Below are 25,353 nucleotides of genomic sequence, written 5' to 3'. Positions count from 1 at the left end.
GTCCTTTGCGGGCAAGATAGTGGCTTAGTCTGCTTTTGCCCTCTGTCCCAGGCACAGCTTCTCGCTGTTCCATTGGCTGGATTCAGAGCAGTGGAGAAAAGCCTGCAGACAGCGAGTCTGTGCTGCTTTGTTCCTTCAGCCAGGGGAGGAGGCAGGGGAGCGCTTGCAGAGCCATTTGTGTCTTCAGCTTTTTTCCCAATCGCGCAGTGAGGCTCAGGGCTTTCTCCACCACCCCTTCCACCCCAGCAGGAAGCTGGTGTCGGCTCCGGTTCCAATTTCGCAAGTGGCAAAAGGCTCCCCATTGCTGCAGAGTGTGAGGGAGCTGAGCGTGAGCCATATTTGGCTCCTAAGTGAGTCATAGGTTGCTGACCCCTCGTGTAGACACTGCAATAAGCTAAGCTATATTGACTCCAGCTATATTGTTCATATAACTGGTATTGTGTAGATCAACTGAATCCTGTAGTGTTGACCAGTCCAGAAAAGCAGAGATAATAATTATGTCCTGGCTAATTGAGTTCAGATAACTGTGGACCCTAATAATATCTAACAGATACGGCATAGTGACCCTACAAAATATTTTGCTAAAATAAGGCAGACTTTTTTTCATATTGAAAATAAAGAAAATTACCTCTTCTCCCTACAAATACCTTATAGTTATATAGTGGTCTTGCTCTTAAGCTCTTAAATTATTTGGAAGCACCTTAAGCTGTTTATCAGCTTTTGCTTGCAAGGGTTATATTATTGAGGAGAAATATATTGGAATAAAGCTTAGCCCTCGATACAGCAATCAAGCAATTAAATCAAAATTTGTTGTACCAAAAATTTTGATCTGTGAAATATTTTTAGATTTTTGAGATCTAAATTATGAGGTGGTGATGTCACTGAACACTCTTTTAAAAAAGAAAAACAAGCAAAGAATAGAGGGAGGAAATGGAATGTAACTCTTCCTCTCGGCAGCAGTACCTTGTGTCTTGGAATAGTCACCACCAGTAACATTTGATCTGTTACAGAAAGGGGGGGAAAATACCTCCAATACACATCTGTCTGTAGTCTTTATTCTGATCAGATTAGACTGGGACAGGGCATTGCCATTTGTACAAAGGAAAATGAAAAGTAGGCTGAAGTTTTGATTCTTCATAAAAGAAACCATCTACAAGCTGGTTTTATTAAACTAGTCTCTGAACTAGTCTTTTTTTAGCTTAGTCTGTACAGGATAAACTTAAAAAACAACAAATAGTCTTTAACGTGCTACCAGACTATTTGTTGTTTTTTATGTTATCTTATTTTGTTCTTGGAAAAATACATGCAGGAGAAAAGCATGATTTGTAATAGAAATCCGGAAATATGATTTATTCTTACCAAATTCAAGGAACAGTCATAATATAAATCTCCAAATCTGTCTTTAGGGGCCGTGAAAAGTGGATTCTAAGGTGAGAAGACTCATCTCAGCGAAAGTGCACAATCCTAGATTCTGTCCACTCACTGAGCTTAGGATAGCTATACAAAGTTTTAATGTGCAGAAACTTTACAGTTCTGTTTAAATTATGGATCAACATTTTAAAACAAAAGAAGTAAAACTTTAGTGCAAAAAAAATTTGAAGTTAAAATGAGTGAAAAATACTTAAAGACCATTAATTGAAATAGCAGGTCATGATTGTTTTAGTCAGAAATGTGTGGGAAGCATAGATATTATCCTCATGCACATCAAATTTACAAAATTACATTAGTTTCCTGACTGAAAAAATAAGACTACATTTAAAAATAAAAATATTTATTTGCAGTTCAAATTCTTCACACAGACTTTATCTAAAGAATCAGTGAATTTTTATCTGAAGAAATGTACATTACTACGGGGAAAACATAAAGTGTAAGACAACTAGTAACTGAAAAATCCCATAGCAAGAATGTATATTAGAACCATTTCACGCTAAGGGCCTAATTCTTCACTCTGGAACTCTGGTTTTATGCCATTGTAATTTCTTTTCAGTCTGTTTTCTCCTGAACCATTTTATTTTTGAATTGTTCATATTTGTTGTCATAAAATCTCCTTATTTTCTGTCATCCTCCCTAGGGGTGTTAGATGGTGTGTAATGGAATAGTCCTTTAACCACATTAAGTGTTAGTGATTACACGACTATTCGATAGTTGGAGGGGGTGGCAGCCAGTGCGCTCCTGGCCCCACTCCTGGGGAGTCCCCTGCCAACCTGCATTGCTGCCTCTATCAGAGGTAGCAGTGCAGGGTGGCAGGTGGAAGCTGGTCTGCAAGGAGAGCCAATTTTAAAACTGGCTTCCCATGAGGACCGGCTCCTGCCTGCCACCCTGCCTGATAGAGGCAGCAGCCCGTTGGGGAGGAGGGGGGAGGCTAAGCTCCCCTTATGGACAGAGACTGGTCCACAGAAGCAGCCCATGTGTGCGGGGAGCTTGGACTCCTCCACAGATAGGGGCTGCTGCCATGGAGCAGCTTCTGTCTGTGGCAGGCACAGGCTTAGCGTAGACAGAGGCTGTTCCATGGGATGCCAGAGTAGCCTCTGTCCACAGGAAACTTAGACCTGCTCATCCCCCTCGGATGGGGCTGCTTTGTGGCAACCCCTCTTCCCTCCTTCCCTGTGTGGCAGGGGTGGGGGGATAGGTGGCATCCCAGCATAGGCTCCTGCCTGCTGCCGCGCTGCTGTTGGAGGCAGCAAGGGGGGGCAGGCTGGTCCGTGGAGCTAGCATGCGTGGAAAGCCAGCTTAAAAGCTGGCTCCTGGCGTGTGTTGGCTGCCACCTTCACCTCTATCAGAGGCAGCAGTGTGTAGATGTGGGGGGGAGGAAGGGGACAAGCGGATCCAGTGCTCATGGGCAGCCAGCTATTAAGCCAGCTCCTCATGGGTGCCAACTCCTGCCTTCCCTCCCGTTGCTGCCTCTGATACAGAGCAGCAAGATTGGGGGCGGGGGGAAAGAATGCATGTAGTCAGCATGTGGCCATTTACATGTTGACATCCCTAATCCTCTTTCAGCGATCTTGGGTTATTCTATTCTTAATTGCCTTGTTAACAGTGTGAATCAAGGTGTGTGATAAAACAGTGGCATATCCTCAATTTTACTAAAAGTGCTGTGAATTCTTTGCAGCTTTCCACTGAGTGCTAATATATTTCTAGAGCTTTTATATTTCCCCCTCCAAATACAATGCTTATGGAAAAGTGCACAGTGGAGGGCTGTTCTTATGTGGAGAATAGATATAGCATAGGCTGCAGTGGTGCAAGTTTCCCCACACTGCCATGGCAGACTTGTCCTGAAAGGACAAATGGGTATGAAGATAATTCATTCTGAAGGCCAAAACGGTCAGAAAGAGGTTGCTTTTGTTGGCTCTTTCATATGCAGCTCTTTTCCATTAGCAGTCTGAGTGAGGGCACCACATTCAATTCACAACTCTCCAAAGAGCTTTAGAATTAGTGACTGCCTTTGGTAGTTACTGATCAGAGCTTGATTTTAACTAGTGACCTCGGCTGTGTCTACACTGGGAAGATTTGGCTGCAAAAAAGCTGTCAAAATGCAAAAGTCGCCAAAAATGAAAACTGGTCAAACCAGTTTTTCTGTCTTGGTTGACATTTGATGGCCACATTGCTAGCCCCCTCACAATAGACAAGAGCAAAGTAATGTGGGTAAGCAACCTCCAGTGCAGTGTTGTGGGAAAGAATATAAAAGTAGAACATCAGTCTCTCCAGCCCTTCCCCTGCAGCAGCAGTCTGCTTGCTGCTGTCTTTCTAAATGATCTGTTTTTTGTTTCCCCAAGCAGAGAATCTCACTCAGCTGTCAAGTACTTCCCAGAGGTTAGAAAGGGGAAGGGTACATGTCTGCTGGACAGCAGAGATCACAAAACACTGAGCACAGCCATCAGGGCAGGCTTTTTGGGACACTGGGGTAAGTTAGTTCTCTCAACTAAACAGTGTAGTCCACACAGGCTCGCTCTTTGTCAATAATAAAAGGAGGGGAAAAGACAAATGTGTCTCTCAGGAGTGGGAGTTCGTTACCAAAACTGGGTGTTTTTCTAGACAAAAGTTACATTGTAGTGTTTATGCTCTCACTGTTTTGTCAACAAAAGGCAGTTTTTGGTGAAAAAACTTGTCGTAGATAAGGCCCTAGAAATGAAGGGCCACATTTTCAAATGAGCTTGGATTAGATTTAGGTATCTGTAATGGACAGGATGAGTGCTTACCAGCACCTGGTGACTAAGTGGTTAAACTCAGCCAGAAGAACCAATGGGCGTGCGGTGTTGAAACTTGAATTGTATAAGATTCCTTGCCTGCATTTTTGTGTGTGCAAGAGTTAAAGCAAGACACACAGAATGATTTAAACCCAGGGAGGACTACCATGCCCCCAGGGAATTTGGGTCATGGAAATGGACTGAACCAAGAAAAGATCAGAAGTAAGTAAAGGGTGGCAATGAGTCTAGTCACAATCAGGATATTTTCTTTATTTTGTGGTTTGGTTTGGTTTGATCTGCTCTGTGTAGATCTGTGCCTCCCCTCCCTATTTACGATCTAAGCATTTTTTCCAGAGATTTTCTGTTTGTTTGTTTTCCTTAGTTGCTCTGTAACATCTAGCAGCCAAGTATGCTTTATCAAGTATATCTTTTGTTTTGTAATAAAAATCACTTTTTTAAGGTGATGATTTGATTCTTATGTCCTGGAAGGTACAGGAGGTCTTTCTGTCTGTGTATGCGTCTGCATGTCTTAAACTGAGAGGTCAGCTACTAGAGACTGCACATTGTTTTTCTCATTTCTTTTTTCAAGAGCTCTTGTGGCAGGAGAGCTTGGGGTACCCTGGGGGTGAGTTCAAGTGTTTGCCCCTGGTTTTAGGGATGAAAATCACTTAATGGTGGCAGCAACCCCCCAAAATCTGTGTGGTGTGATTCTGGGGGAAGTTTTTATAACCAGAGTGGGAACAGCCCTGACAATCCCATAATAGAGGGGCCAGATTTTCAGAAATGCTCTGCATCCAGCCACTCTTCTTGTGACCTGGCAATGAGCTAGTTAAAATCCAGCCCAGTTGGGTAGCTACCAGAGTTCCCTCCTAATTTTTTCCATCCATGTGTGGAATAATTATGTATACTGAGGCATGTGCAGATGTGCAACACCAGTAGAAACACATGCTATGGGTGCCCTGCTGATCATCTGGGTTGCATTTGAAGCTCTCCTGGATTGTCACCCAAGCACTCAGCTTACACTGGTAGCTGCTTCATATTTTTAATAATCCTAAAGTTATGAACTGTTGAATGATTGTATGTATGTGTCAGGTTCCTAATGGACAAGTAACAGTATGCAAAAACTCCACCAAGATAAAGCATTTTGGTATTTTTGGAAAAGAGGCCAAGAACTGAACAGCCCTAGAGACTGAATTGTCATTCTCTACCTGCAGGCAGGTGTTAAATAGCACTGGGATGCTTGCATCCTTGGTCTGAAGGGAGTTGCTGTGTGCTGACCATTTTTGGAAACTTGGTTGCTTTATTTAGCAGTCTGTATAGAATCTCAGCTCTTCTGCAAATCTGCTTAGAAAAGCACTCTGGCTATGAGCCATTCAGTCCTCTTTGTAATGCTGTTTTGCTAGCAAACTTACACCCTTATGTTAGGCTTTCATTCCCTTTCACCTAAAAATGATAAACAGGTAATCAGTATACTCTGAGTTATTCAGGTGGTTTGAAATATACTATCCTTTCTTTAGGAAAGGAAAACAAGGCGGTATTGGCATGGTTGAGATGTAGCAAGTTCTGCTCAGGCTTGACCCAAAATCTGTAATATTTCTTGCATCCGTGACCCATTCCATTGTAGGGTTGCCATTCAAGGTTCCATTAGCAAGCTTTTGTGAAGAGGGGCTCAAGCTCCATAGTTTTTCTTTTATTTGTATGCCTCCGTCACTGGAAAAGGTGGAGATTGTGGGAGGGGAAATGAGAAATGCAAGCTTGGTCTACACTTCTAAAATTAAAACACAGCCGTAGCAGCACTTTAAAGTGAGTGTGACCATGGCAGGATCACTGGGAGAGCGCTCTCCCAATGTTCTTTGTAAAACCACTACCACAAGGGAAGTAGCTAATAGCACTGATAACATGTTTACACGGGCGCTTTACACAGTGTAATTTGCTGTGTTTCCAAGAAAGAGTGTGTGTTTACACTCCTGAGCCAATAAGTTGTGTAGTAAAGTGGCAATGTAGACTTAGCCGTAGTTGCTGTAGTGGACTTGGAGATGTCTGTTGTGATTCATGGTAAAGCATTGCCCATTAGACTTAACAAAATACCAGTTCAGCTAAGGTGACAGGCCCTAGGGATGTAAGCAACTCGTCGACTACCCCAAAGCATAGGCTTATCTGGTAGATGAGTCACTACTTGACTAGTCGTTCCCTCCCACTTCCTCTGTATGAGAGGCAGAAAGGGAGGGGAGCAGGAGTCAGCGCTTGGGGGAGCTGGCTTAAAAGCCAGTTCCCCCCAGCACTGTCTCTGTGGAGGGGGAGTGCAGGGGAGGCAGAGGCACAGCGGGGACTCAAGTAGTCCCTGCTCATGCTGGATCCCGACTGCTGTGCTTTTGCCTTTGAAATGTAGCAAGAGCCCCGGAGGGTTCTTGCTACATTTCAAAGGCAGAGGCACAGCAGTCCGGACCCAGAGCAAGCACGAACTGTTTGAGTCCCCGCTCACCATGGGTTCCCTGCAGCGCCTATGCCTTTTAAAGGTAATAAAAGCCATGGGCAGCTCTTACTACATTAAAAAGGCAGAGGCACAGCTGGGATAGTGAGCTCCACCCTTATCAACTAATCTAGTAGTCAATGGAATTTCTAATTAATTGACATGAACATCCCTAGCAGGCACACAAGCTTTATTTGATAAATAGGCTGACAAGCAGTCTTATTTCAAAGGTGCTTTCAGTTCTCATTTAATGGCAGTTGAGCCCAAAATAAACACTGAGCAAAGCTGGTTAACCTGTATCCAGAATATTTTAAAAATAAATAGAAGGGAAAGAAAAATAGGTTACAGACCGGTCTGTTCTTGCAGACTCTAGTCTGAAATCCAGCTATGCTGTGTATGCATATCAATGACCATAAAATGTGAGAAACAGAACAGTCCTTCACCTGAACTTCAAAATTAATCTTGTAAGACTTAGTTTAAACTTCCTTTATGTCTCTTTGGCTACCTGGAAAAAGATTTTAAATTTCAACCTGTCCCTGATGCACTTTATCTATCTTTTAAATATAGTGTTAGAATTTGCTCATTTTGTATCATTCTTTCCACATGAATACATTTCTCTCTTCTAAGAGCTAGACCTCATGTCTGCTTTCTTTTGCAGCTTCTGTTCAATGGAGGGGCTGCAACCAGTCAGCCATGCTTAAGGACAAGTGATGGAGGCAAGTATTAACTCTTCCTTTACACTTCTCAGCTATTTTTGCCAACTGCTTTATTTGAACAGCTTTATTTCCCAAAGCTATTATGAAGTGGCTGTCCAATTGAAGGAATATTTGAATGCACTTTGAGACCTAATAAGGAAGGTGTTGTAAAGTGCTCAGCCAAGTCTTTGACAGTATATAGGGAGCTATTATAAAATTAACTTTGTTGTCACCTTTCTTCTCAAATTAACTAGAAATATGGACTTTTAAGAGAAATACAGAAAAGGTTTGCGCTCAATTGCCTCCTTAAAGGGACAATGTGAAAGTTGTTAGGTGAAAAATTGGATGTACTTTAGATAACATCTGTGTGGATCTTGTCTTAAGTGTTATGGATACAAATGGATAATCACAGCAAACACTTGTGAATTTTCATGCAAATAAAATGCAGTGATTAACCATGCTGGCATTCAGTCTTTCATTTGTGAGAACTTGGAAAGTGAAGACTAGCCACAAGTGAATATCTGTAAGAGCCACACTGGAAATGCATGTCTTAACCATTTTGAAAAGGACTTTTTGCCCCACTATGTATTTCATTAACCAAAATACAAAGATGAGCACGTAACTATATTTGCCACTAAGGAAACAGGAAGAAGGTCATACATTTTAGTAATTTAGTCATAAATGCATATATAGAATATACTTAGTGACCAGTTTGCAAACAGACTGTGTAAACAAGCTTTATTCATCAAACTGTATCAAACTATTTTCAGATATGAAAAGATAAAAATCATCAATTTTTTTGTAAACAGAGAGGGGCTGCATGAATCACGAGAGATTTTCACCAAATAATTCAGGTAGCTCTGGTTACAGATGTTTTAGCTGATCAACAAAGCTACCTGTGGTAAGCTGTTAATCAGCTATGTCAAGAGATGAGATAGGTATTTGTTTAGGGTAGGCGTAGGGAACCTAAGGCCTGGGGGACTGGATGCAGCCCCTGGGTTGTCTGGATCTGGCTCCTCCATCATTGGGGAGCCTGTGTTGGTACTCCAACCTCCCTGATACCTCTTGGAAGCCCCAGTGCCCAACTGATTTTTCTGTTGGTCAGCGGCCTCTAACCCAAAAAATATTCCCCACCCCGATTTAGGGAATAACTTAGCCATATTTGTTCTCAGTTGAAGTTCAGCAAGGACTACCTGAATAATGAATATTTTGGGAATTTTTAAAGTAAATATGGGGAGATATGGCTCATTATTTGTTTTTAGTATGCCAAATAGTTTTGGGGGCTCTCATTAACCACTGAGATTTGTTCATTGAATGATTTTGCCTGTTGAACAAAATGAAAAATGGATTCTAGTTTTGTCTTTTCTTCAAATAGTCAGCCTCAGTTGAGACCTAGATTTGGACTGTCTGGATACATTATCGTATTTGTCAAAGTAAAAGCAATATATGAAATTTAAATTTCAACAATGTAAGTCCAAGGAGGGTATTAGACATAAAGACAAAGATCATCTAAGCCAGTGGTTCCCAACCTTTTTTATGCCAAAGTTTCACAATTTTTTGGCAGTCTGGTATTTGTTCTGCAAATCATGAATTAACAAATAAGTAAAAAAAAAGTTACCTGTCTGCCTAGCCCCAACCCAACCCAACTCCTTGCTCCCCAGTGCCTAACACCTTTGACCCAACACCTACGCTGCATGCCCTATGGCCCTTTAACCTCGGACTCCTACAGCCCCTGCCAACACCCTCTGTCCTGTAACTCCACCCCTGCCCTCCCCAGAGCAAGGCTGCCCCCTTAGGGAGCATGGCTGTTACTGCCCGAGCAGTGCGACTGGTTTGGTGTCTCAGTGGGGTGCATGGCTCCAGGTTTTTGGCAGCCCACTGGAGGTTCAAAAGACCATCCAGGACCTACTGTTCAAGGGCACAGGCCTATTCTCTGAGCATACTGACACCAGCCTTCATGGGCTGAAGGACTCCAGTGTGATTCCAAGTCCCTAGGTGTTCATACCCTGGCACAGCAGAGGTGCTCCCTCCCAATCCCCCCCTCTCAATGTTCCAGCAGGGAATAGGTCAGATTTTTTGATGCGCAGAGGCTACAATAGGAATGGAATGTGACCATCCCGCTCCTCTTCCAACGGGGGGCTCCAGGCTGAGCCTTTGAAGGTTCGAGCTGGGGCAGCATACCAGCCACCACTTGCCAGCCCTTTGCCAATTTGGCTTTCCATTTTCCACTGTGCCTGGTCGCTCATCACGACGGACCACTGGGTCTTAAGCATGGTGTGAAATGGATACTTCATCCCTTTCCATTCTTGTCCTTCCTCCCTACCCCCATCTCTCTTCGAGGACCCCTCTCGCGAGTATCTCCTATGCTTGGAGGTGCAACAGCTCCTCAATCTTGGAACAGTGGGGGAAGTCCCAGTGGAACTCTGAGGCAAGGGTTTCTACTCATGCTATTTCTAGTCCCAAAGGCCAAGGGGGTGCTTTTGCCCCATCTTGGACTTGAGGGCCCTCAATGCCTTCATGGTGGAGTCGAAGTCCAAGATGGTAAAGTTGTTTTTTATCATTCCTTCCCTAACTGGGAGAGAGTAGTATGCTGCCTCGATCTCAACGATGCCTCTTTGCACATTTCGATTGCGCCACCTCACAGGCGCTTCCTTCAGTTTACAGTGGGCTGGGACCATTATCAGTTTATGGCCCTCTCCTTTGGCCTTTTTACTACCCCCAAAGTGTTCACAAAATGTATGGTGATCATCGCTGCATTCTTGTGGAAAAGGTGGATCCTGGTTTACATGTACAACTGGCTCATAAAGGGCTTTTCCCCTTCCCAGGTTCTGGAGCACATATCCCTAGTCAGGGAGATTTTCCTCGGGTTGGGTCTAAATGAGGACAAATCCACTCTGACCCCAACCAAAGGATGGAGTTCATTGGGCCTGTCTGGATGCCAGTGTAGCCAGAGCATTTCTGCCTGCAGCCTGCTTTCTGGTGATAAAGCACACTGTGCGGGGGCTCTGGTTATTTCCCACCGCCATAGCTCAGTGTTGCATGAGGGTGCTGGGGTTCGTGACTGCTTGTACTTATGTGGTGTGCCACTCCAGATTCAGGCTGTGACCATTCCATCTGTGGTCCACAACCTGGCCTTTCAGCTGATCAACATGGTAACTGTGCCCAAGGACATGCTAAGGTCCCTCGACTGGCGGCTATGCGAGGAGGCAGTCTGTAAAGGGACGCTGTTCCACAGCTCCACCCCGTCCATCCAGCTGGTGACAGATGATGCCGATACAGACTGGGGAGCTAATCTCAGGGAGTTCTGGACCCAAGGTCTGTGCTGTCCTGCAGATCTCTCCCTTCATATCAATGTCAGGGAGTTGAGAGTTAGCTGCCTCACATGCCATGCTTTCCTGCCAGGACTTTGAAACAGGTGCATTTCAACCTTTCTATCTTTACGGACAACACAGCAGTGATGTTCTATATAAATAGACAGAGTGGTGCCTGCTCCCGTCTCCTGTGCCGGAAAGTCTTCCTTCTGTGGGAGTTCTGTATCACCCACGGCATTCACCTGGTGGCTTTCTATCTCCCCGGGACCCAGAATACTCTAGTGGACTTCCTCAGCCGGTTCTTTGAGGGCCACGAATGGTCCCTCAGGACGGATGTGGTCCTGTCCGTCTTTCCCTACCTGGACCTGTTCGCTGCCTGTAGGAACAGGAAGTGCCCTCACTTTTGCTCCCTATTCAACCACAGTCCTGGGTCCATGGAGGATGCTCTGCTGGTTCCCTGGCTCCCAGTCCTCCTGTATGCCTTCCTTTCATTCCTTCTCATTCACAAGGTGATTCTCAAGGTCAGGGAATTCCAAGCTTCTGGGCTTCCATGCTTTTAATAGCCCCAGCATGGCCCTGCCAGCACTGAGTCCCAGCCCTGCTCGATCTCTTGGTAGAGCGCCCCCTGGCATTCCTCCCATATCTGGACGTGATCTCTCAGGAGTTTGGCAGGCTTGAGCTGTTGGCCACTTGCTCCTGTCTGCACTTATCATGGAAGATGTCCTTTCTGGTCTCTGAGCTGCAGGCTTTGACCGTGAACCCTCCACACACAGTCTTTTTTAGGGCGAAGGTTAGGCTTTACCCTCATCTGTCTTTTTTGCCTAAGTTATTGACGTATTTTCATGTTAACAGGATATTTTCCTACCGATGTTTTATTTAAAACAGCATAGTTTGGGAACAGAGCAGGTTCTACATGCCTTGGATGTTAGGCAAGCTTTGGCTTTTTATTTGGATAGAACAAAACCCTTTCGTAGATTTCCTGAGTTGTGTCTATAGTTGACAGGGTGAAGGGCTTGTCATTGTCAGCTGAGCGTATCTCGTCCTGGATTGTCTTCTGCATCAGGGAGTGTTATGGGCTGGCATATATTCTAGCCCCTCCTATCACGGCCCATTGACTAGAGCCCAAGCTTCTTCCATGGCTTTTGTGGCCCAGGTGCCCCTTTTAGAGGTTTGCTGAGAGGCCACCTAGTCGTCGGTGCATTCCTTTGCAAGTCACTCCGCCATAACGCAACAGGTCAGGGTTGATGCGGCAGTGCTGCTATCTGTGTCTCAGTACTCTCCACCCCCACCCTCATGGGTTTAGCTCTGGAGTCACCCTAAGTGGAATGGACATGAGCAAACACTCGAAGAAAAAATGGTTATTTACCTTGCGTAACTGTTGCTCTTCGAGATGTGTTGCTCATGTCAATTCCAATTCCCACCCACCTATCCTGTGTTGGAGTGCGCTGGCAAAAAGGAACTTAGGGAGTGGAGGGCCAGCAGAGGTATACATGAACTGCTATATTGGTGCCACTCCAGGGGGCTCCCCTGCTGGCCCAATGGGTAGTGCTAAGGGAAAACTCTCCCAACAGTCCGTGCATGTGGTGCACACACACCTAAGTGGAATGGACACGATCAGCTCATCTCAAAGAACAGCAGTTACAAAAGGTAGGTAACTATTTTTTCTTAGTTCATCCACTGAATTACTGTATAAATGTGGTCAAATTGTTAACCTTTCTGTGACTGTCTACTATTCCATGTCAATGGGATTGAGTTACCTCCAAAGTTACTGAGACTTAATGCTTGTAATGTGCTCTGAAAATTTCAGAAGAAAAGTACACCACAAGAAAATAGGTTTCCTGTTAAATATTGTAATTTATTTTGCCTCCTTATGCTAAGGCGTCCAAGAGAAGGAGCTTGATGCAGCTCATCTGGTTGGTCTTGCTGTGGTGCCTGCTATATCGGTACCTTGGAATGTCCGTTCTAACCCATTGTGTTATGTCTAAGGTGCACAAAGCTGAGGGAGATCTTGGATTATAACCCCTTCTCAATACAGCTATGTTAAGATTAAAAAGAATGTTTTACTAGGAAGCATAATATATTGCATTTTTAATAAGATCATAGCTTTTTCATGCTATCTTCTGCCAAGATTGAGAGCAGACTTCTGTGGTACGGTATATATTTATAGAAGCACAATCAAATCTTCTCCTGCAAGAAAACAACCTCTAATTTCTGTACATGTGATCTCCTTAATCATGGCAATGATGTGAACCTTCCTACACTTATTCCAGCCCCCATTAAATATTCTGCTTTTAATATTTAAAATATCCTTTGTGCTTCCTTCCTCATTCCCCTGATGCACTCTTCCTTCAGTGTGCTGCCATCTTAGCTCTCAATTGCAATGTTGTGTGGGCAACTCGTATCTGAAGCAAAGGGGGTGGTGGAGAGACTTGCTGGGAGAAGCTGAACACTTTTTCTTTTCTCAAATGTCTGAGCTGGACATGTCTGTGCTGCTGCCTCTACCTGTCTAGTCGCTTGGTAATCTACTTTCAGAACGGCATTTTTGTGTCCTCGTATACTTTTATGGACAAAATGATACCTAAGTGCTTCCCTCTCCCCACTTGAAGGCAAACTTTAGCATCCAGTTAGCAGTAGTTTCAATAGATACTAGTTAGTAATAAGCTATTCCCTGGTTTTTTACTGGAAATAAACAGCTATAATTTGGCCTTTTTACTCTGTTTTCCTGTATATTTATGATAGAACAGCTACTACATTTGAAGATCAGATCATTGTCTTCCTTACCAACCTTGCAGTGGGGATTAACTTGTTAAGTCATTACTGATTTAACTATGAATGCTGAATTCCAGTGGCTTAGGTTTTATTGGGTATTGTTACAGGCTTCATGGCATGCACTTCCTGTTTCTCATTAGCAGAATTTTAACCTGGTTCTCACTTCCCCATCTCTACCTACTGTCTTGAACACTTTCTCATTGATGAAAAAATAAGCAGTCCTTTCACAGGCTCTGTGTACTACATACAGTATATATGTTTCTAATATAATGGCTGAAGGATGCTTGAACAAGAGAGACTTTAACAGCATGTTTTTTCTGTATTGATTTTTTTAACCTGTCAGTTTCTGCATGGATGTGTAATATTGGCTCTTTTGTTTAACATTAGATAAGCATGAGACCTCCATGGCACAGCTGCATGTGTAGTCACTCTTGAAGCAATTGCACTCCTAATTGGCTGACAATCTTGGCATTTAAAAAAAATCTAAAGACAGGGGACATCTTTATTTATGAGTTGTCAAATAAACGTGTTGGGTGTCATCTAATGGAGCCTTCTGGCAGTGAACAGATCTATGACGACCCTGATCCTGGAGGCAAATCCCAAGATCAAGATATCAAAAAACATGAATCTGAGCAAAAGTTGTCCAAAATTACTCATAATGCTTTGGAGAACATTAATGTGATTGGCCAAGGCTTGAAGCACCTTTTCCAGCACCAGCGCAGGAGGTCCTCAGTGTCTCCACATGATGTGCAACAAGCTCAGGCTGATATGGAGCCAGAAGTGGATTTGGAAAGCCAAAGCGCCTGTACTGAAATTGATGGTGTCTCCACCCATCCCACAGCTTTGAACAGAGTTCTTCAGCAGATCAGAGTGCCACCTAAGATGAAGAGAGGGACAAGCCTGCATAGCAGGCGAGGCAAGTCAGATGCCCCAAAAGGAAGCCCACAGATCAACAGGAAGACTGCCCAAGATACTCATTCAGGCCGGCCCAGGTCTTCCTCCACCACCGATGCTCCCATTAACCTGTCTGTGCTGGAGATGACTTCTGTTTATGTAGCTGGTGAGGAAGTCGCAGCAACAGAGCGGGTAAGTTACCTAGACTGATTTTTATTCATTATCAGCCTGCTTGTAGGTTTTGTTAAACCTTTTGAGTTCTGTTTTAAAGCAATTTTTTTTCTTGACGTATAATAGAGCTACTTTGTAGAACAGCATCTTTACCAATAGAGCAAGGAGCTTCAAAAAGATTCTAACACTAACATTTTTATGAAATGGTGTGTTGCTTATTTGATATGCATTTTATTTCCTGAACTGGAGAGCTACTCTTAGTACATTATATTGGTAACGTGGTGGTCCATAATCAAAGAAATGGTGGTGACAGCCACAGTTGTTCTAGTTCTACCTTTGCTAGCATTTGTCATTCTGGACTGCTCCAGCAAATCTTTATTTAGTAAGTTGGGAGACTCTTTAGCTTTCTTTATATTACAGAAAAATTGACAGTTTATTTTGTGTCCATGGAAAGCCTATCCCCAAACCTGGGATTTTAGTGAGCCCAGCATAGGACTGTCTTTAAAACATTTTCACATGGCCATGTATACTGATAGATTGATGCTATTTAGAGCAGCCAGGAAGCTGCATTGTATTACTACAGGTTGGACCTCTATGTTGTGGGACTGGAAAGCCCCAGCGATAGAGGTTGCCAGCAGCTCAGAGCAGAGCCCACTTGTGGGGCCAGTGGGCCAGCAGATCCCACAAGGCATCAAAGCCCGTAGCTGTCTAGGAAGGGAAAGCCGGGGGTGGAGCTCGCAGGACAGTGGAACCCGCAGTGGAACCACCATGAGTTCCTGCAGAGTGGTGGGGTTGCTGTGAGCTCTGGCGGGGAGACAAGACTGACACACCCCACACATCAAGACTTCCCCTGGACCAGCAAACTCCCTTGTTGGGACCAGTCAGGTCCTGAGGATACTGGACTAGGAAGGTCCAACCTATAGTCAATTTACCTAATCGTTGTGAAAAAATGTTCACAAATGATGTAGTCTCTGTCTAGTGGTGTCTGTTCCAACACGTTCTTGCAAACCTATTTCAGTTAGCAAATTTGTGGAGGTAAGGATAAGAAAAGTCTGTCTTGCACTTTTCTTCTATGCTATATCAATTTACTTGGTACATTTAAAAGTGCTGATTGAGGGAAAACAAAGATGCACCTCTGTCTGTTAAACTTCCTCCATTTTTAAAAAATTAGCATTCTGATTTAACCAAGGCTATTGCCTGGAATATATGTGGTGCCATTAATAAAAATACTTCATATGTCCAGATAAGTGATGTAACAGGGCATACTTTTATTCACAGGAGAAAAAAATGTGATAATGAAAACATGCTCTGCTGTCAAATATATTCCAGTTTTCTTGTTCTTTATTAAAGTAACTTAGAGTATAGCTCAGAACAAATCAGATGCAAAACTGACACTATAGGATTTCATGTTTGCACAGTGTTTGACATTTTATAATTTTTATAAAGTAACTTTTGAAGGATGAGGATGAGTAAATCCATCTGTTAAGGACAAGATCTAGAAATTAGTTTATTGTTTAAGAAATAAGGAATATCATCAGCCACTTGATTCATTACTACTTGTTTCATCATGCTTTGGCAAAGATGAAACAAGTACTCTAATTAGAACAGTATTTTCAAATACACAAAATTGTGTTCCAAGTCCAATTTGATTTAATATAAAATAGTATTGTGACGGTTTCCCCATGCTTTATGAAGTTTGGGTTATTAATATAAAGTTTGTCTTATTAATATGCATAACTTGAAGATGCTTTGGAGTAGGGATGTAAGCGACTAATTGACTATTCGATAAGCATATGCTTATCGGATAGTCAACTCGACTAGTAGCTTCCCCCCACCTTGTGGAGGTGACGTTCATAGGGCAACTCTGCACAGCTCAGTCCAGGCTCAGTTGTGCAGGGCTGCCCCCTAAACACCAAGGTAGCATTAAAAGGGCAGTGCTGCACAGCTGCACACTCTGCCTCTGCATTTCAAAGGGGCAGCCCTGCACAGCTGAGCCCAGGCTCAGCTGTGTGGCGCTGCCCCTTTGAAACGCTGAGATGGCATTTCAAAGTGGTGCTGTGGAGCCCGGGGTCAGCTGGGGACTTCCCAGCTGATCCCGTGCTCCATGGCATTTCTGCAGAACCCGGGATCAGCTGGAGAGTCCCCAGCTGACGGCAGCTCCATGTGGCATTTCAAATTGGCAGCATAGCACAGTGCCCGGGGTCAGCGGGGGACTCAGAGCACAAGAGCCCTTGCTGCATCTGAAGGCTGGTTCCTGTGGCTTGGTGGGCTGGATCTGGCCTGAGAATGGTGTTTTGCCCAGGCCTGATGTAGTGGCCCCCTTTTCATTGAGCAGAGGCTTATGACTCTTTATTTTGTGTGACTTTAGGGGGTGGGTAACAGATAAGAGCGTCTAACAACCTAATTATCTGCAACCAAAGCTGGAAACTGTAGTAGTGTTGTTTGTAGTTTGTGAAAGGTTAAAGTGACTGACATCACTGGGACAGAACTTAGATACCCACGACTTTAAACTTATTTATCCATAGGAAACATTTGTGCCTTAGAGCAGGGGTGGCCAACATGTGGCTCGAGCCACATGCGGCTCTTCAGAAATTAATATGTGGCAGAAGTTAATATGTGGCTCCTTGCATAGATACCAAATCTAGGGCTGGAGCTACAGGTGCCAAATTTACACTGGGCCGGCGGGTGCTTACTGTTCAACCTCCAGCTCTGCCCTAGCACTGTTCCCCTCCACCCTTTCCCCCTAGGATCGTGCCACTTCCTACCCTCTCCACTGAGCCTGTCACACCCATGCTTCCCCTCTCCAGTATCTCCCACTGAGAGAGAGCTGATCACAGTGGGCAGGAGGAAAAGAAGGATTCACTGACTGGTGGGGCTGCCAGTGGGCGGGATGTGCTGAGAGTGGTGGTGAGGAGATGATCAGGGCTGGTGACATATAACTGTTGCTCTTTGGCAATGTGCATTGGTAAATTCTGGCTTCTTCTCAGGTTTAGATTGGCCACCTCTGCCTTAGAACATATCTGCTGGTAAATTAATATGATTAATGTTTTCACTGGAAATGAAAAACTTAAACTCATTTTGTTTTTGTGGTGCTGGATGCTATATTGTATTAAAATACAGTTGATACATGCAAAAACATTTAAATGCTTGTAGCTTGACAAAGTATAGTAAGTTTATATGGGCTTTCTCAATATATAATATATGTGACAACATTTGGGGCTGTTCTTCCTATTTAAAAGCATCACATATAGAGTAGTGCCTGCCACACAAGGTGGCTCCTTCAGCAGGAGATCTGACCCTGGGGCTTGAGTTCATAAACTCTACATCCCTATGTTTTCCACCCCTCCTGCCTCCCTCCAATTAGTGTTCCTCCTGATCTATGGAGAAAAGGCCTCTCGATTCTTCATCCCATTCCAGTTGGCTGATTTTCCTACCATTATTTTTTTGGGGGGGAGGGGGAAGAGGGAGGAAAGGAAGGAAGGGAGAATGGGAGCCGGGACAACTGTGGGATTTGAATGGGGCCTAAAAGAATCCTGTTGGTTATTTTTTTAAATCAAAAAGCCAATTTACCTTATCAGCAAGTAATATCCATTTGTGAAAATATCTGAATAAAATATCACCTAAAACATTTTCCTCAAACATTTGGGACATTTAATTTATTCCAGAAACAGTGTTATGGCATATTTTTGTTCATAATGCTTGATTGTCAGTTTATCTTTCAGCCTAAAAGGAAATTGTCTTGTAATGTAAGGTAAAAAGATTTAGACCAAAACATGAGTGCTGTTTTTCACGCTTTAAGGCAATTGTTTAGACTTATTATGTGTTTCTATAAGTAGGACATTTGGACTGAAACTTCCCTTACTCAGTGTTGCTTCATGTTATTTGGACGGGGGCTTTTTCAGTCAAAATGATTCAATTGTTTCTGAAAATGAGGTTAAATATATTTTGCCTATGTAAAAGTCTTGTTTTGAGCCACTTGAGTGTCCCCACGCTTTGGAGCAAGAATTTGTCCATTTGGCAGGGAGGAAAAAAATCAGAAAGGAAATTAATACAGGCAGTCCCCGGGTTACGTACAAGATAGGGACTGTAGGTTTATTCTTAAGTTGAATTTGTATGTAAGTCGGAACTGGTACATATTGTACCCCAGGCGTCCAGATTCATCCGCTGTTGAAACTGACCAGCAGCGGCTGAATCGGACACACTTGGGCAGAGCAGCTGGAGTGCTGCTGGGTTGGTATGGTAGCGCCGACCCTTGGCATGGCGGGACCAACCTGGCAGCACCCCAGCTGCTCTTGGGGACGCCTGAGGCAGAGCAGCTGGGGTGCTGCTGGGTTGGTCCAGTAGCGCCGCACCTCGGCGCTGTAGGACCAATCCGGTAGCCCCCCATTTGCTCTACCCCAAGCTACGGTGAGAAAAGCCTGGTCTGTTTGGGGGGGTGCACTAGCTGCACCCCCTCCCCCCCAACAGACCAGGCTTTTCTCGCCGCGGAGGATGGGGGCGGCGGGACCGCGGCGCATCTCAGCGGTTCCGCCGCCCGCGTCCTCCGCGGCGAGAAAAGCCCCATTCGTAAGTAGGAATCCGGCGTAAGTTGGATCCACATAACTTGGGGACTGCCTGTAATGCTGTGTTTAGAGACTACAGGTTAGACATCTCTTATCTGGCACCCTCGTGATCTAACCAATCCCGAACCACAGAGAAGTTTCCCTGCCACAGCCCCCAGCCACCGACTCTGCCATCTCCAGCAGAGGGAGGGTGCAAGGCAGGGGTACTACATCCAGCCCCCGACTGGCTACCTGCTGGATTGCTGGCCCTGCTGCTGCTTCCCCAGCCAGACGGCTTGCCAGGCTCCAGCAGCCCATGCTGGGGTCTGGCCTTAGCCCTGTTCAGGATGCCAGGGGCTGTGGAGGGCTCAGGCTTTGGTCCCAGCCCCCACAGCAGCCTGCAAGCTCTGGTTTCACAGGCCGTCCAGGGCTCCAGCCCCATGCTGTCATGGGCTGCTGTGGCTGCCACCAGCCTTGTCCCCGGTTTCGCTGCTCAGAGTGCAAGCTCCTGCCCTGCAGCAGCCCGCAGGCTCTGGCCCCGCGCTGCCACAGGCTGTCGCCAGCCCAATTTTGCGCTGCCAGGGGCTGCCCTGACCCAGTCCAGTGCCGCAGGCTGCTGGGGCTGCCGCGAGTCCCAGCCTTTGCCCTGTCCCACTGTTTCAGCCCAGCCCCTCCTGAATTGCCCACCTGTCACAAGGCTACTGGGGTTCTCTGATCAAAGAATATCTATGGTCCTGCTGGACCCAGAGAATTCCGCTTTTGGGAGGTGCAACCTGTAGTATGTAGTAAAGCATGAATTACAAATTGACCAATGAGGAGAGAACAAAACATTGAGCACAATCTAGTCAAGGGCTACTCAACTTTGGAAGCCCCAGGGGCCACAATGATACTCTCAGCACATGCCGAGGGCCATTACTTAAGTGTGGTTATGTACAGAAATCTTTCAGTAAGGAACATATCTTAGTTTTTCTTAAATTGCTGTCAGGTGGATACAAGTCTTTGAACTCAGGATGATAAGATTCATGGCGCCGTTGCAGGTTTGTTTTCTTTAACACAGTGGAAATCTTTTGACAGAGAAGACACATTTGTTTTCCATTTATCTCTGCAGAAGCAAATTCCATCTCCCAAACAAAGTTGAAAACCTTACATTCATCCAACAAGTGTCTCCTCTTTGTTTTCATTTTTAATGCTTCTTATTAAAAATAAAATTGTATACCAGTGTTTTGGCTGTTTAGCTTGAAGTTTCAGGTTGTGCGTTTCTTGGAGTTATTTTACTCTTTAAAAAGAAAAGCTTCAACCTGTTGCGGGTGGGGAGCTGGGCAAGTCAGGCTGCACACCAGAGTCAAAAAAGGACAGATTCCCGGGAGTTCTGTCCTGTATTCCCAGCAGGGCTGATGTCCCCATACGGGAGTCCATAGATCCGTGTGGGATGGAGGCAGGGCTGCCCAGCCATGACACAGGACCCAAACTTGGCCACTGTGACCCAGTCAGCACCTCTCAGGATCTGCCTCCAAGGCTAAGCAGCCAGCACTGCTCACTATACCCCGGCACTCCCGGCACCTCCTCCCGGGGGGCTAGAAATGCTAACACCCTGTACCCATCTGTTCCAGCCAGCCTGTACGTTGCGTCTTTCAGTGTTCACCCCACCTGGGAGATGCCTCGCCATTGTGGAACGTGTTCCCAGTGGAGGCCATGTTCAAAGGATCCCACCTACGGGCTGCATGTTGAGTAGCCCTGATCTAGTCTGTCAGTTGTCTGATGCAAGGATCCCATCATGGGGTGGGGGAGTGTGCGGGATAAGGATGTCAGTGTGTAATTAAAGACCGTTTTATAATTTCCTGCAATACACACCAGGGGCTAAGGTTGTACCTAATACATAGGTTACATACCATGATCACTGGGTATTCTGTATATGATTTGTTTGGTCCCTAAGTGTGCTGTAACCTGTTAACTATTTTTTTTGCTACTACTGGTAGAATCAGTAGCTAGTGTACATGGTCTATATTCTACCTATTTTTATTATGGTATAATCCAAAGGTTACAATCAGTATTAGCACCCCATTGTGCTGGGTATTGTACAGATATATATAGTGAGAGACTCTACTTGCCCCAAAAATCTAACCATCCAAAATACTTACTAGTAAGATGTTGCATTTTTAGCATATTTTAAATATTTAATTCTGTCATGTTTTTCTCCATAGTCCAGGAGCCCCTTTCCAAAATCATCTGGTTTACTGAAGATTCTTTTTTCCTAGTCTAAAATAGTGATTTGCTTGACTTATATTAACACTGTCAGCTAATTGAGCCTGCTGCCTGTGGAAGCAAGGATGAAGAGTTTCATTTTGATGAGATTTTTGCTGCTGGGTTGTCTTCTGCCTAACATGTTCATTCCTCTTTTTTGAAGTACTATGATTATGCTGGAATGCTAATCTCCGTCTCTGATTGCTTCATAGGAAGATTAGCATTATCAAGAAATACAGGCATTCCATGCACTAGTTCAGGGTAAGGAATCCATGTAAGAACCAAGTCAGGTGTTGGGCTGGTTATTTTGATAGGCATGAGCTATCTATAGCAGAGAGACAGAACAGACATTGGGAGTGTTTCTGTGCACTGTGAAGTGTGTAGATTTTTTTTTTTTCAGTTAGAGCAAAAAATTGTTACTGCAAATGTTAGGAAAAAACTATGGAACTCTTTATTGACAAGTGAACTTGTGCAGCAAACCCCACTGTAGCGAGATGTGAGTCCATTTGTTTGATGCAATTTAAAACATTGGGATTTGTGTTTTCACTGTCAAAAGAGAATTTGAATAAAAGTAGAAGGAAAGTTACATTTTTGTCCATTGTAAAGTTCGATGATAGTAAGTTATGCTGTGCCATATAAAAGAAGAGTGTCATGGATCTAAACAATTCAGCGGGTTCACTGATCAGGTTCCCCTCTTATACCTAGTTGTGGATTTTTTTTGATTGGTGCTGTGTGATTTTTTTATATTTAAGTATTGCTCTATCTTTGAGTGAGAAGGATGTGTATTATCCCAATGTCTGAAGATGTATAACTGCAGAAATCTTGCAAAGGTCTGAGTCATGCTCTGTGGAAATGTGTAGCTTGTATTTTTGGTGTTCTCTATTTTATATTTTGCAATCTGTCAAAGTCCTAAAGGACTTACTTGTCTGAACTACTTTACCAATCATTCATAGAAATCATTTTTTTGTACCTTTTCTGAAAAGATAACAATGGAAAGGGCAGACACCAAGGCGAATGAATTCTACAAATTGTCATCTTCAGGTTACCCTTTGAATCCAGGTCACAGATACCTGGCATAGACAGAATTGGTGCAACTAGGCAAGTTTTTAGTAGAAGAAGCTAAAAGTTCTAATGTGCATGTGTTGAAATAGTTTTCCACCTCTAAATTCTAATAATTTTAAAAGATCCATTCGATCAACCAATTGATCCATCCATAGCAGTGAAGGATTGTTCATATAGGACATTCTGTTGTGTGAGTGGGGGAGGGCGGGAAGGGGGAAGTTTGATGCTGTTGGCCTCTTTAGGTATATTGAATAAAATCTTCAGGAGCAAAACTTTATTTGATATGGATCTTGGTCTTGAATACATTTACTTCAACTATTTTGTTTTTGTGGGGGGTTAAACATTCAGATGAGTTCAAATAATGGAGATTAGAGTTGTCATCTAAAACATCCTCTTGCTCAGTAGATACCACAAGCAATATACTTATTTTATGCTAGCTAGGTTATAGCTGTGGGTGGCAGAGGTATTTCCATTAGGAATATAATAGTGTAGTTGATTAAATTATTAGCTGATAAGCTAAGATGCTTATTGGTTAATGCTGTAGGCTGCTACACACAACTCTCCCTTTCCCACGACTCTGCAAGTAAACTTTTTTAGTGGGCTAGCTGACAGGCTGGTTCAGTCCTCGGCTCATGCCAGATCCTGGCAGCAAACTCCCCTGTGGCTCTGCATTAATAGCGAACTGCATTAATAGCGTGTAGGCAGGCTGGCTCAGTCTCAGCTCATGCGAGGTCCTGGCATCAACTTCTCTGTCCCTTAGTAATGCAGAGCCTCAACGGGGTTGATGCTGGGACTTGGCGCAAGCCAGGACTGAGTGCTTTCACTGCTAACCCTTATTGATTAATCGTGTAGTCCACAACATTTTTGTCAACTCCATGACTAACAAATTACGCGCTTCTTAATGTCCCTAACTTCCATTCTCTTTCCCTGAGTGTGTGGGTGATTGTAGGTTATGAGGATGGACAAGTGTTTGAGTCCCGTCTTATAGTATCAGTTGCCTTTTACCATTGTCCATAAGTCCATTATCAAACCGTAACAAAAAGGGAAAGTGGCCAGTGCATCAGACTGCCTGGAACTACAGTAAAACCTGTTATCTGGCACGCTCGGGGATTAGGATGTTCTGGTTATCTGAGGGTTCCGTCAACCTAGGAAAAAACAATGGACAATAATAGTAAAATGCCGGTTAACAAAGGGGCAATGCCGGTTAACAAAGTTTTCTGGGTAACAGAGTGCCAGATAATAAAGATTTCACTGTATTTCAAATTAAACCAGCTGCAGAAGACTAGATTGCAACTGGAATTTCTCTATGTACTGTCAACAAAAGGGCAAAATACTTTTATTGCTCTGACCTGCTCCCCATAAAGGAGTTATGCAAGTGAATTCTTCCCATCTGGTTAGTTTGCAGCTCAGAGTACATGGAAGAGTAGGGATGAGAAACCTTTGTTGCTTGGACTCCAGGGAGCCAGTGTTTCTAGACCTAAACAATAATCCGTAGCTGCTTACTACAAAACTAACAAATAAACAACAGCTTTGGATTTGCATAAATGGCCTGTTTGTAGAAATTAAGGATGTAAAATCCCATTTAAAAAGTTAACCAGTTAAAAATGATGTTTAACTGGTTAAGTAGGATCCCGCAGCGGGGACCTGCTCCAACCTGCTGGACCATGGGATAGTGACTACTTGGGCCATGCCACCAGTTAACTGGTTATTCTTCTTTGAGGGTCCCCATGGGTGCTTCACTTAGGTGTGTCAGCACCACTGTCCACACGGCCCGGAGATCTTTGATAGCAGTCGGTTGCAAGTAGAACAGTCTCCTTGAAAACAAAGGGCGGCGGGGAGGGGAAGAAAATAAGAGAGTGAGCTTGAGCTGATTTACATAGATAAAACGCACAAGATAAAGAACAAGTGAAGTGGGGTGCTGGCACTATTCCTGTGTCCCGCTCACCTACGACGCCTCAAGCAGCAAAACCCTGTCATGCGAGCACCTTCTGGCTTCAAAAGACACTAGGGCTATGTTTACACTCATGACTTCTTGCACGAGTAATATGCAAATAAGGCTAAGAGTGGAATATTGCCGAGCCTCATTTGCATACCTAATGAGCCACCATTTTTCTCAGAAGAGGCTCTTGAGCAAGAAGGAGCATCTACACTGCCCTTTTTTGCACAAGAAAAACCCTTTTGCGCAGTGCCGTTCTTCCTGAAAAGTAATAGGTGTAATGGCATTGCTCAAGAGGGTTTTTCTTGTGCAAGAAGGGGCAGTGTAGACGCTCCTTCTTGCTCAAGAGCCTCTTCTGAGAAAAATGGTGGCTCATTAGGTTTGTAAATGAGGCTCGATGATATTCCACGCTTAGCCTCATTTGCATATTACTCGTGCAAGAATCCGCGAATGTAGACATAGCCATAGAGTGCAGCATAATCATCTCGGCAGCAGACAGGCACGAATAGTGTTTGCTCTGCCTAGGGCAGGACCATCCAGGACCTGCCAGAAACTCGCTTTCAGATGTAAAAGGGCGAGAGATTTACAGAGGAGACGACTTCTTCACTCAAACATGCCCCCCGGCCTTCCCCCCCCCCCACCAGTGACTTCACCTGGGATGGAGGGCAAGAGGAACACTCCCTCGGAGGGATGTTCTAGAGTGCACAACCAGAAGCAAAGCACAAAAGGCTCCAGGTCCCCCACTGATGCTCTGCCATTGAGCAATAAAAGACCTCTGAGAAAGGAGGCAGATGATGTTTGCCCTGAACAGGGTAACATAAAGCAGGTTAAGGGGTCCTGCTCAGAGTGGCAGTGATCCAGAAAAAAACAGCAAGCAAATGGTCTGGTAGTACTTTATAGACTAACAAAACATGTAGATAGTATCATGAACTTTCATGGGCACAGCCCACTTCTTCAGATGACCGGAGTTATGATTAGGGGATAAGGAAACCCTAAATAAATAGGAGAAGCGAAGGGGGGAGGGGAGAAAGATGTTCTGTTGCCAATCCCCCCACCTCTATGCATAAAGTATCAGGAGA

At 44.3% G+C, this 25,353-nt stretch overlaps 1 protein-coding gene across 13 annotated transcripts in view; it reads left to right on the top strand.

Annotated features, from left to right (window-relative positions):
* TMCC1 (transmembrane and coiled-coil domain family 1) overlaps positions 1 to 25,353 on the top strand; it is a 230,927-nt gene that overhangs the window by 41,906 nt on the left and 163,668 nt on the right. For 6 of the 13 annotated variants that reach the window (XM_075938738.1, XM_075938742.1, XM_075938741.1 and 3 more), the window contains 2 exons: positions 7,313 to 7,370; positions 13,817 to 14,515. In XM_075938738.1, coding sequence (XP_075794853.1) covers positions 13,973 to 14,515 — 543 coding nt within the window. In that variant the 5' untranslated portion in view covers positions 7,313 to 7,370; positions 13,817 to 13,972. Of the gene's footprint in view, positions 1 to 7,312; positions 7,371 to 13,816; positions 14,516 to 25,353 lie in introns of those variants that run through there. The other 7 variants (XM_075938747.1, XM_075938745.1, XM_075938746.1 and 4 more) reach the window with 3 other exon arrangements.

Source organism: Pelodiscus sinensis, chromosome 11 (genome assembly GCF_049634645.1).
Source record: "Pelodiscus sinensis isolate JC-2024 chromosome 11, ASM4963464v1, whole genome shotgun sequence".
Lineage (NCBI taxonomy): Eukaryota > Metazoa > Chordata > Testudines > Trionychidae > Pelodiscus > Pelodiscus sinensis.
Note: the sequence above shows the minus strand (reverse complement) of the source record. Positions and strands in the feature narration are given on the sequence as shown.